We start from the raw sequence: 12,245 nt of genomic DNA on the forward strand, positions 1-12,245 counted from the left end.
TTTTTTTATCTTTTTCTTTTATTGAAATCAAGTCGATGTACAATATCATGTAAGCTTCAAGTGTTCTACCTAGTGGTTTGGCGTTTGCATACATTGCGAAATGATCACCACGATAAGTCTAGTAACCATCTGTCCCCATACAGAGTTATTACAATAATATTAGCCATATACCTTATGTGATATATTATATCCCCATGACTTATCTTTTTATATAACTGTAGGTTTGTTACCTCCTAATTCCCTACACCTATTTCGCCCATTCCCCATCCTCCTCCCTTCTGGCACCAACAGTTTGTTCCCTGTATCTGAGTCTGTTGGGGTTTTTTTTTTGCGGTACGTGGGCCTCTCACTGTTGTGGCCTCTCCCGTTGCGGAGCACAGGCTCTGGACGCGCAGGCTCAGCGGCCATGGCTCACGGGCCCAGCCGCTCCGCGGCATATGGGATCTTCCCGGACCAGGGCACGAACCCATGTCCCCTGCATCGGCAGGCAGACTCTCAACCACTGCACCACCAGGGAAGCCCTCTGAGTCTGTTTTCACACAAAGACTACTTTTAAATTCTGAAAATAAGTCACAACCCAAAGGGCATAAACATTCCAGGGGAAAATAGTCACTATGCAGATATCTTGCTTTGTACAACAAACCTCTACTTAAGTGGATTCTTTGAAAGGGAATTATTAAAACAGGCTGGAAAACTTTGATAAAGCCTGGCTACCCCAAGGATGGTCCACAGACAGGTAGCAACGATCTCAGGCCCAAACCAGACTCACAGGGTCAGAATCTCCAGAATCTGAACTCCCAACAAGGTCCCACGTATTTCTTTTTTTTTTCTTTAATATTTATTTATTTATTTTGGTTGTGCCAGGTCTTATTTGCGGCCTGTGGGCTCCTTAGTTGCAGCACGCAGGCTCCTTAGTTGTGGCATCTGAACTCTTAGTTGCGGCACGCATGTGGGATCTCGTTCCCTGACCAGGGATCGAACCCAGGCCCCCTGCATTGGGAGCACGGAATCTTATCCATTGAGCCACCAGGGAAGTCCTGGTCCCACGTATTTCTGATGCTGCCAATATTAGAGAAGCACTGTCTTACCTGAAGAGCCTACTTGTTATCTGAACTAGGAATCACCCCTTAATTAATCTTTTTAAAAGTGGTATTTTCATGGGTAGAGCAGAAACTCAGCCCCATGGAGAACTTGACTGAATGATAATTTGAAAACCATTTCCTGGAGAATTCTTGGCTTCAGTATCTCATTTCGCATTCTCAGTCTATTCAGAGCTAGCAAAACGCAAAGTTAGAAACAGGCTTCCTCTGTTCTTCCAGTGTAACAGAAAGCTGAAGCTCAGATCAGGTTCAAGGTTGGTCCTGATGGGTAATTGTGTAAAAATGCCCCCTTTGCTTTCCTCGTGGTGGTCCCTGAGATGGTTCGCTTTCAGTCGCTTTGGTTATGCAAAAACTCACGTTTATTAAGCACTTGCTGTTTGTGCTAAGTGGTCTATATTACATTATCTCTTTCAATCCTCCACAGTAAATCCCATTTTTCAGATGAGGATCCTGAAGCATAGAGGGCTTCAAACAGTTCCCCACGGTTAGGGTTAGTACACCAGAACTGGCCCACCCCAGAGCTGGATTCCATGCTCCTGATCATTGAGCTGCCTTTGGTTTGGGGGAAGGGAAGCTGGTGAAGTGTGGAGGCCACAGGGAACCCCGGCTACAGGAGGCCGGGGAGGGGCGGGGGGCGGGCTGTGGCCACCTGAGGCCACCCCCGGAGGCCCCATACAGTTGGTGAAGGCCACGCCCAGTGTGGATTCCAAAGGGTTTGTTTAGGGACCCTGCAAATTAGCCTGAAAAAAGACAGATGAACAAGAAAAAAGCAGTGAGAGTAACTCGGTGGAGTGGGGTGAGGGAAGCTCCCGGAAGCCTTCCTTCTGCATCCGTTGATGCTCATTTGCCTCTAGCTCAAAATAACCCTTATGCCAAAGTGGCATGTTTGGGGGTGGCATATTCTGGTTTTCTACTCTGCTTCAGGGTAGCTGTTCAAGTGGGTTCTCTCAGTGTCCCCAGGCTGGTTCTAGATGCCTGAGTCCCCAGTCCCCGGCTGTTGGAACCTGACTGCTCTGGCTGGCCTCAGGCTGGAACAGACCACAGGCACCATAGAACCCAACCCTGTAGGGATTTGAGGTGGTAAAGAGCCCTGTTTTGCTGGGGGATATCTGAGCCCCTGTCCTGGTGCTGCCACTTAACAACTGTGCGACTTTGACCAAGAGGCCTGACCTCTCTGTGATGACTCAGTTTCTTCAACTGTTAAATGGAGATGCGATTAAATGAGAAAAGGGGATGAGACGGCGCCGTTTACTCCAAGCATGCAGTCAGTGTATCACCCCTACCGTACAGTGAGCATTCAATCCATTTTAGCTGAAAAGTGCATGAGGAACTTGAGCCCTAGTGCCTGGCCCAGGGCAAGACTAGAGCCAGCTCCGGACTCCCAGGCCAGGGCATTCCCACTGTGCTATCTGGGCCATTAGGTGTCAGTTGGGGCTTGGGTCTCTCTATAATCTGGTCTTTCATCTGGCAGCCAGCTCCTGCCAGGTAGGTAGAGGGAGCCCTGGGTCTTATAGCCAAAACCACATCGCTGCTGCAAAAGCCAGCGTCCTGGAAGCCAAGGGAGTTCCTGTTTTTGAGCGTTTCCCACTCAGCTGCTGCCCAAGGGGAGGAGGCTGCAGGCCTTGGTTGATTCCTCTTCCCTTTTCTTTTTTTTCCTCTGTCAGCCACTCAAAACCATCATAGGGTTGATGGAGGCTCTATTATTATTCCTGCTCTACAGATGGGGAAATGGGCAGAGGTGAAACAGCTTGTCCTGGTCCCAAGGCCAGTGATGGCAGAGCAGGGACGGAGTGTGGGGAGCCTGGCTGCAGAGTGGCGCACTTCACCACCCTCATGTTTCCTCTGTGTTGCCAAATCAACTGGTTTCCACTTTCATCAGCCTACTTAGAGGATGCAACTCTGTCTACTTTAGAAATTAAGAGTAACAGCCTGGTATGGTCTGGGTGAGCCTGGGTGAGTCATGGAGCCTCTCGGGACCTCTGTCACCTTCTCTGTGGAATGAGGGGCATGGGCTCGTATCTGGATCAGGGGTTCTCCAGGTTGGTTACAATACAGGTAGACTGGCACCACCTCTGATTCAGTAGGTCTAAGTGAGCTGAGAATTTGCGTTTCTAACAGATTCCCACATGCTGCTGCTACTGTTCTGGGGACACACTTTTAGAACCATTTTCTGGATACTCTGAGTTCCCTTCTGACTATACCACTCTGAGTTCTGCTGTGCTTCTCGTTTGAAGCGGTAGAGCCTTTCTTACTCCCCAGCAATCCTGGAGGAATTGCTCTAGATTGGCCGGCAGAGATAACCCAGAAACACTGTATGTGTGTGTGTGTGTGTGTGTGTGTGTGTGTGTGTGTGTGTGTCTGTGTGTCTGTGTGTGTGTGTGTGTGTGTGTGTTGAGGGGAGGGTGTGACCCACAATAAAAACAAAGGCCCCGTGAGGGTCTCTGGGCTGGTCTGGGAGCAGGCTGAGCGCAGGGCTGAGTCTTATCTGACTTTTCCTTCTTAGGTTTTTGTTCTTCCCCAACTGAGAAACTTCCCCAGTTTCTCAGTTCCCCATCATCTTCCAACGAGCAGCACTTCAGGGCTGGCTATTTTGGGAAATGGCTCACAGGGCGTAGTTCTGGCTCTTAGACCCCCTTTTTCCCCTGAGTGATGCAAAGGAAAACTGCTCCTCTAGATAAGCAAAAGGGCAACAAGCAGGCCTGCCTCCAAGGAGCAACCCCAGGCGGGGCTGGAGAGGGTGTCAGGGGATCTGGTAGGCCATGGGAGGCACCAGGTCTTTGCAATCTTGGCTTTAGGCTCTGAGCTCAGCATTTTTTTTTTTTAAACCTGTGGTAAAATATATTGGGTTGGCCAAAAAGTTCATTCGGGTTTTCGTAACATGGAAAAACCCAAACGACCTTCTTGGCCAGCCCAACACATAACACTTGCCATTTTAACCATTTTTACATGTACATTTCAGTAACACTAAGTACAATCACATCGTTGTATGGTCATCACCACCATCCATCTCCAGAACTTTTTCGTCTTTCCAAACTGATACTCCTTACCCATTAAATGATAATTCCCCAGACCCAGCCCCTGGCAACGACGACTGTTCTACTTTGTGTCCCTGTGAACTTGACTACCTTCAGCTGTTTTAATCTGTCAGATCAGGTGGTTGAATGAATGATCTTAAGTTGCTTTCCAATCATAACATTCAGAGCCTCAGCGTCCTGGCGTTTGGAAGGGATGGTCATTTGTCTATGCCTTGGTCGCTCCAGACCCAGGCTCTGGAACATGTCTGTGGTGGGTGGGGACTCAGTCCCTTCTAAGAGTCACTCCCCAGGTCCCTTGGCGCCAATCCTAATCCTCTGCCCACCTTTGACTCCACATTTGCCCTTCAAATCTGAGTTAAGTCCTGGATCTCAGGGGCCATTTTACCGTGTTTCTGCTGCATTGTGTCAGCCAGAGGCCAGCCTGCGTGGTTCTCTGTACTGCAAACCTCATGGAAAACACCCTTAATAGGAGACCTGGGGGTTGGTCTTGGCTCCGCCCTCATCAGGTTATAAGACTTGGCCCCACCCCCACTGCTATCCCATCAGACGTCAGTTTCCTCACAAGTCCCCACTAAAATTCCCTTGGCCTCAGTGGAGCTGCTGCGGGGTGGACGTGTCAGTGTTCCTCAGGAACGTACGTGGCCCTTGAGTGGATAAGGGCTGTTGTGGACAGGTGGGTTCTATAAAATGAGGAGGGAGGGAGGCATCTCTTCCAACTCATTACCTCCCAGTGGGTCTTGACCACAGTCACACACATCTGCTCTTCTGTATTTTTTCATAGTTGAAAATTTATTGGAAAAAAATTTTTTTCTATAAATTTATTTAATTTATTTTTGGCTACACGCGGGCTTTCTCTAGTTGGGGCAAAGGGGGGCCACTCCTCGTTGCGGCATGCGGGCTTTTCATTGCGGTGGCTTCTCTCGTTGCGGAGCACGGGCTCTAGGTGCGCGGGCTTCAGTAGTTGTGGCTTGCGGGCTCTAGAGCACAGGCTCAGCAGTTGTGGTGCACGGTTTTAGTTTCTCCGTGGCATGTGGGATCTTCCCGGACCAGGGCTCGAACCTGTGTCCCCTGCGTTGGCGGGCAGATTCTTTTTTTTTTTTATTTTTTATAAATTTATTTATTTTTTTGCTGTGTTGGGTCTTCATTGCTGCTCCCGGGCTTTCTCTAGTTGCGGCGAGTGGGGGCTAGTCTTCATTACGGTATGCGGGCTTCTCACTGCGGTGGCTTCTCTGGTTGCAGAGCATGGGCTCTAGGCGTGTAGGCTTCAGTATTTGTGGCACGTGGGCTCAGCAGTTGTGGCACGCAGGCTCAGTAGTTGTGGCTCACGGGCTTAGTTGCTCTGCAGCATGTGGGATCTTCCCGGGCCAGGGATCGAACCCGTGTCTCCTGCATTGGCAGGCGGATTCTTTTTTTATTTCCTCTCACTGTTTTGGCCTTTCCCGTTGCGGAGCACAGGCTCCGGACGCACAGGCTCAGCAGCCATGACTCACGGGCCCAGCCGCTCCGCGGCATGTGGGATCTTCCCGGACCGGGGCACGAACCCGTGTCCCCTGCATCGGCAGGCAGACTCTCAACCACTGCGCCACCAGGGAAGCTCCTGTTGGAAAATTTAAATTCATTATTAATATGTTGTTACAGTGACTCAAGCACAAATGGCATTATGTTTCCTACTCTTAACTATTCCAACACCTGAAATATTCATTTTTAGGAAAATATAAGTACTCATACAGTAGCATACTAGAAAATTTTGATATTAAAGCTTATTTTCCCATTGGAGTTACTTTGCCTTTTTTTTTTTTACATATACATGTATCTATTCTTTTTCACATTCTTTTCCCATTTAGGTTGTTACATGATATTGAGCAGAGCTCCCTGTGCTGCTGTCCTATTTTGTTGACGTACTGCTGAGCTAACATCTTCCTGTCCCAGCAATTAAGTCAGTCTGAGGCGAGGAAACCTCTCGATCTTGGAGCTTTTTCACTTTCCAGCCATTCGATGATTCTTTGCTACATGTTCCCTGCCTGTTAGGGAGGGAGGAGAGGGATGCTCAGAACTTGGAAGGCTTTTATCAGAAAGAGACCAAACTGAAGTCAGCCTCAGGAGAAGACAGAGCAAGCCCCAGGGACACTGCCAGAACGGGTGGAGAAAGAGATTCTGCCCCTCACTGAGCTTCAGCTTTCTCAGGGGAATGGAGAAAATGCTGATAATTTCCTCATCATTTAGATCTGCAAGCTTAGCACTTGGGGTTTTTTAAAGTTCTTGTTTCCTTTTCCCTCATTTGCCTGAGGTTAGGGTTTGTCAGCAGTAGCAGCTGTAGTTATGGTTAACGATAAGGCTTTTACCAGAAACGGGAAAACTCGTCTGTTTTCGTGCTCCTCAGAAGCAGCCACGTGGATGATCCCCGGAAGTGAGCACTGCAGGAAAGTGATCCAGGTGCCAGTGTGGTACCTCTCTCTCCCAGCCCTTAACGAGAGCCCGTTTACTCCCACCCACGTGGTTTTGGACTTCACGCAGGATAGTCTGTTACTCAGCTGAGCCCTCTTGGTTGAGATGGGGGGAGGCGTCTTCGCAGGGTTTTTTCATAGCTTGGTGCTCTGGGCTGTGAGCTGACCTGGAGTCAAAGGCGCCCCCCACCCCACCTCTTCCTCCTCTGCCTGGTGCCAACTCATTCAAGGAAAGGTCTGATTCTTTTCCTCCCCCTTGTGCTCTAGTGCTCTCCTAGTGACAGGAGCTAAAAGAGCTAAACCGGAGCTGGGTAGAGAGCCTCTCCATGAGTCGGCTCACAGTTATCCGTGGCAACTCTCCTCAGCTTCCCTCAGCCTGCTGGAGCCTGGTGTGAACTGGAATTCCCGGCTAGCCAGGGAAGTGTGTATCTTCACTCTGATTCAGCGATGGATGGCTTTACAGTGCCCCAGCTCATCCTGAAAGTACTTTATAAAATGGTTTGCAGTTCATCCAAAGCATAACTTATTAACATATATTTACCTCAGTTTTTAAGGCAGGAGAATAAAGCGGTTTATTATAATTAATTAGCAATGCAGTCAAGTTCTTCCCTATGAAAGAACTAAGGTCTAGGATAAGATTTCCACAGTTTAGGGCAGAGGTTCTCAATGCAAGAGACATTTGGCAATGTCTGGAGACATTTTTGGTTGTCATAATTTGGGGCAGGAGGAGGGGTGCTACTGCATCTAATGGTTGGAGGCCAGGGATGCTGCTAAACATCTTAGAATGCACAGGACAAGCCCCATAACAAAGAACTATCCAGCCCAGAATGTCAGTAGTGCCAGTGTTAAGGAACTCTGGTTTGGAGGAATTCGTTTCCTGTCATTCCTCCAAGACGAGAGCTGGTTTTCCTCCCTAGATGCCCTGTGTCCACCTTGGAGGTATCCTGGGCACATCCCACCTGACAACTAGCGGTTCTGGGGAGAGATGCCAAGTCCTGCTCCAGACACTAACCTATGTCTTTTGGATCAGGCAGGGCCCACCTCCCTCACTCAGCCTCCTTCTTCTGCTTTCTCCTTGCCTGGAATTCAGACTTCTGGGATACTTCTTAAGGGAGCAGAAATCCAGTATACCAAGAGTGGCTGGTCATGGAGATGGGACCAAAGAACAGAGGGGCCCTATGCCATGTCCCCTCTGGAAGGGAGAGAAGAGCACTTGAGGACCCGTCCCCACCCATCCTGCGAGACCCAGAGCAAACTAGCCTAGTGGGCACTGCCAGCCTTCCCCCAGGGTGGCATCTCCTACCTCAGAGTGCAAGGCGGTAAAACTTGCTCCATTAAAAAAATATATGGGGGCTTCCTTGGTGGCGCAGTGGTTAAGAATCTGCCTGCCAATGCAGGGGACACGGGTTTGAGCCCTGGTCCGGGAAGATCCCACATGCCACAGAGCAACAAAGCCCGTGAGCCACAACTACTGAGTCCAGGTGCCACAACTACTGAAGCCTGTGCACCTAGAGTCCGTGCTCTGAAACAAGAGAAGCCACTGCGGTGAGAAGCCCACGCACTGCAACAAAGAGTAGCCCCTGCTCGCTGCAACTAGAGAAAAACCCACACGCAGCAAGGAAGAACCAATACAGCCAATAAATAAATAAATAAATTTATTAAAAAAAAATATGGATACTACCCACCAGATTCTGGTACCAAAAAGAAACAAAACAAGTGTGCGCAACTTGGAGCTCCATCCGCATCATCAGCGTACTTGAATTTTAGTATTCTGTGTCCCTGTTGCTTTAGGAAACACAGCCTGAGGCTCTTGCCCTCTTGTGTCTGATTCCAGAGCCCTTGGGGCTTTGGAGGAACGGGAAGCATGGGATCCTTTGGGTCCTCCCAGGTCAGGTTTGGGCTGGGGGTGGGGTGCTGCCCACAGCCTTACTCAATGTGTGGAAGTTTACACAATGGCTCAACTTCTTGGTCGGGCTGATTCATCCATTTGGCCTTTGACGCCTACCTCTGACCCAGCCAGGACAGAAGGGGGCCCCTTAGGAACTCCTGGCCCTGTTCCCTCTAGAGGAGACGCACAATGGAGCTGTGATAAGACAGGGTTTGAGGAGGAAGTAGACTGGTGGAAACAGGATATTTTTAAATTAGAGAAAGAAACAGAAGATTGTGACTCCCGTTGTGACAGTTGGGTCCTGAGACAGCCCAGGATTCAAAGGGACTGGGCTTGAGCTTGGGCGGCACCAAGGCCCCTTGAATTGCCTCTCAAGTAAGACTGAGGATTTGGGAGTGGGGACAGGGTATGACTCTCCACCACCTTTAAGAATAGCAACCAACCCCCACACCCTCATCTCCTCTTGGCCCTTCCCCAGGCTTCTGTGTCTTCGGAACCATGTCCATAGTGGGCTATTTGGGGAATCAGCCCCAACATGTAGGCCACTCCCCATTCAGAAACTCTGCTGTTAGTGGGGCCTGGTCCTGTCCAAGAGGCAAATCGTAACCCTCTCTTGCTTCTTGCCGTGAAAATCATCCCTAACTAATGCAGGCGGGGGTCACGCACCTTCGACGCAATGTCTCCTGTTCTCTTCTGGACATTTTCAGAATGTCCAGCCAGTCCCGGCATGCACCCTGGCAGGAAGACTGTGTGGTCTCCGGATGACTGAGATGAGGCTCCCCGGGCCCTACCCTTCAGACAGCGCTTGAACCTTATATGCCAAGGGCGTTGGCCTTGTTTGTACTTTCTGCTCCATTTGATCCCACTCCTGGGAATAGACAAACTAGTATGAAATATGGAAATTGCTTTATTCCCAAAGAGGACGTTGGCAGCATTATTTAAAATAGCCAAAACTTGGAAAGCACCTCAACTTAAATGTTGACATTTAAGTCAACAGTGGAACCAGAGATAATTGTTACCTGCTTTCTACTTTTCTGTAGTTTTCAGTTTTTTCCCCTAACTAACAGGTGCTATTAATTCTTAAACAACTGTTTAAAATGTTAAACTGGCTGCCCGGGACTTTATATGCTTGTCACATGGAGCTACAGGGCCCAGGGGAAGCTATCTGTGGGCAAAGGAGCCATAAACCTGGGCACCCGGTGAGCTTGAGGGTCACCTGCACTGCGCCCCCTCCCTCCCTCTTTATTTGCGCAGCTCCTGAGATGTTGGGCGTGGGGGCGGGGGGAGCCTAACTCATGCTCTGTGTTGCTCACCTCCATGTTATCCTTTGTTTTGCAGATTTCGTGGAAAACAGATATTCTGTAAGTACACATTTCATATGCACTATTTTTTTTAAAACAGTCCATCGAACAGTGAAATATTTCCAGACTCACCCAGGTTCTGCAGCCCCAGCAATGACACCCCTAGACTAGCCTCGTCTGTTTTAGACCAGGAGCCTGGGCTCCTCTGACTAGCCTGGTCATCAGGCTAGCCAGGTTTTCTAGGCCAGCTGTGATTTTGAAATTCTCTCCTACTGTTTCCATCATTATGACTCAGCCCACTTGTGAAGGGAGAGCCTGGAAGTCCCCTGCAGGGTTGGGAATCTAGGGCTCTCAGCTCCAGATGAGCAAAGTCCACATTTCCTCTGAGTCTAGGTCCTTGGAGGTGAGGCAGATTCGGGGGGTGTACTTGGAGAAGAGAAGCGTCCAACAGTCACCCTCACACACCAGGCCCTCTGCTGCAGGGGACACGCAAGGCCTTTGATCCAGTGAGGGAATCAGATGAGTTTTCTTGGCTGAGAAAGCAAAGGGATAACAGCTACTCCAGAAGCCATGGAAACAGAGAACAGAGGTGCTTTGTTCTGCCTGGTTAGTGGTCTCTTCACCAAGGAGGGGTCATTTGGATGGGCCATGAGGAGTGAGCAGGTTCCAGCAGCGTCCAGGTAGAAAGATCATCAGGGGCAGAGGCGTGAGGGTTGGAGCAGTCTCTAGCAGCTCAGAATGGGAGCAGACAGGGGTGCCGGTGACAAGTGATAGGGGAAAGGTAAGTTAGCGCTTGCTTGGGAAAGACTCCAACACCTCATTATGAGGTTTCATTCTGTAGGAAATAGAGGCTTTAGGAAGCTGCCACTTGGCAGATGGGAATGTTTAAAAGAAGTGCAGAGGCCCAAGTTCGAGTTTTGCGAAGACCCATTTTCCCCTATCTTCCTACTCCCAACCTTTTTACGAGCTACCCAGCAGCACAAGAGTTAACTAACTGGGCAGCTAACGTCTTAAGAAATGAGGGATTTGTCTCACAAACTGCTTCTTTAAGGTCTGGGAAGAACTTTCAGCAAGATTGCCGGTAGCCCTTCCAATGGGCCCCCAGCTTCCTTTGTTTTGCCTGAGTCTGAATTCTTGTAAAACAGAGAACTCATTATGCCTTTGACAGACAGGAAGCCGCTGACATTCTTTTTATGGAGGAAGGCTATCAATTTAAGGAAAAGAGGAATGAAATGAATGTCTTTTTCTAGCCTAAGCCACCCAGACTCCTGAAATCAGAGACTGTTGCATTGGAAGGAAAAGGGGCCCAATTTATAGATGAGAAAACCGAGTCCTGAATTGGCAGGACAGCTTGACCAGGGTCACCCAGCGTGTTAATAGCAGAGCCAGGACTAGAACCCTAGGTCTTCAGACTCCCCGGCCAGTCCACAACACAAGACTTCCTCCAAGAAGTGATGTCACTGTCCCAGCCATCATGGCATTGCGAGAGTGGAAAGTGAGAACTTTGCCCCATGGGCCTTGTGGGACTCGGATAAAGAGATGTTCTCCCGCTGCAATAATCGTGGCTGTGTCCACCCAAGGCAGGTCTGCTGGACCTGCAGGACTGACTTACTTACTTTTTCTTCAATCCAAATGATCTCTCTGGACAAAGGCTCTGAGCTCTAGGACAGACAGAACTTCCCCTTTCCCCAGAAGCCGGCCCATGGGCCCAGGAGTCTGCTTCCAGAATGCTCCTGAGTGTTCACCCGTGGCTGGTCCTGTGCCCCAAAATAATAAGGCCTTTTGGCGGGAGCACAGGGATTCCCAGCCATTGGGAAAGGCATTTTGAATCTTTAAGGGAATGCGTCTTGTTTATAAAAGAAGCAGGTATAGTTTCCCTAATAATCAGCTGGTGAGGGTCAGGAGAAAATTAATTGAATTGCTCAGCAGGGAAATGGGAGGGGATTTCCTTCCTGAAATCAAACCTGGCGATCATTCCCCGTTGTTTAATGGCCGTTGCTTCTGAAAACATATTGGAGGAAATATCTTAACAATGAGGTAGCCACTTAGCCAAATACTAATTTAGTATTGTTCGACTTGCTTCAATGGCACATTCTGACTTCATTTTTCCTCTGCCATTTTTGCCTTGTTTATAAATCGTGTTGTGGCCCAGGCAGACAGATAACGTGAAAAGAGAACACCCTGTACTTAAAGGGATGAATCTGGACCTGCGTGGGTCTCAGGATCTTGGAAGGGACTTGCCTTCTTACTGACAAAAGGCAATTTCTAGTTACAACTCATCTCCTTCCCTCCCGGGAGCCAGCGGGCAGCTGGACTGCAATGGGAACAGCCCTGGAGTTGGGATCAAGAGACTGGGGCATGAGTTCCAGCTCTCCAGCCACGCCTAAGCTTCCCCATCTGTAGAATGGAGATGGTGATGGCAACAACAAAAACAGTAATGTCTGCCTATTTAAAGACCATCTTAAGGGTTAAGTGAG

At 49.3% G+C, this 12,245-nt stretch overlaps 1 protein-coding gene across 2 annotated transcripts in view; it reads left to right on the forward strand.

Moving 5' to 3' along the window:
• Positions 1-12,245, forward strand: part of PECAM1 (platelet and endothelial cell adhesion molecule 1) — a 55,579-nt gene that overhangs the window by 39,900 nt on the left and 3,434 nt on the right. For both annotated transcript variants that reach the window (XM_027081184.1, XM_027081183.1), the window contains one exon: positions 9,806-9,828. In XM_027081184.1, coding sequence (XP_026936985.1) covers positions 9,806-9,828 — 23 coding nt within the window. The remainder of the gene's footprint in view (positions 1-9,805; positions 9,829-12,245) is intronic.

This window comes from Aethalodelphis obliquidens, unplaced genomic scaffold (assembly GCF_003676395.1).
Source record: "Aethalodelphis obliquidens isolate GAN/ISIS:26980383/991018 unplaced genomic scaffold, ASM367639v1 scaffold44, whole genome shotgun sequence".
In the NCBI taxonomy this organism is placed as follows: domain Eukaryota; kingdom Metazoa; phylum Chordata; class Mammalia; order Artiodactyla; family Delphinidae; genus Aethalodelphis; species Aethalodelphis obliquidens.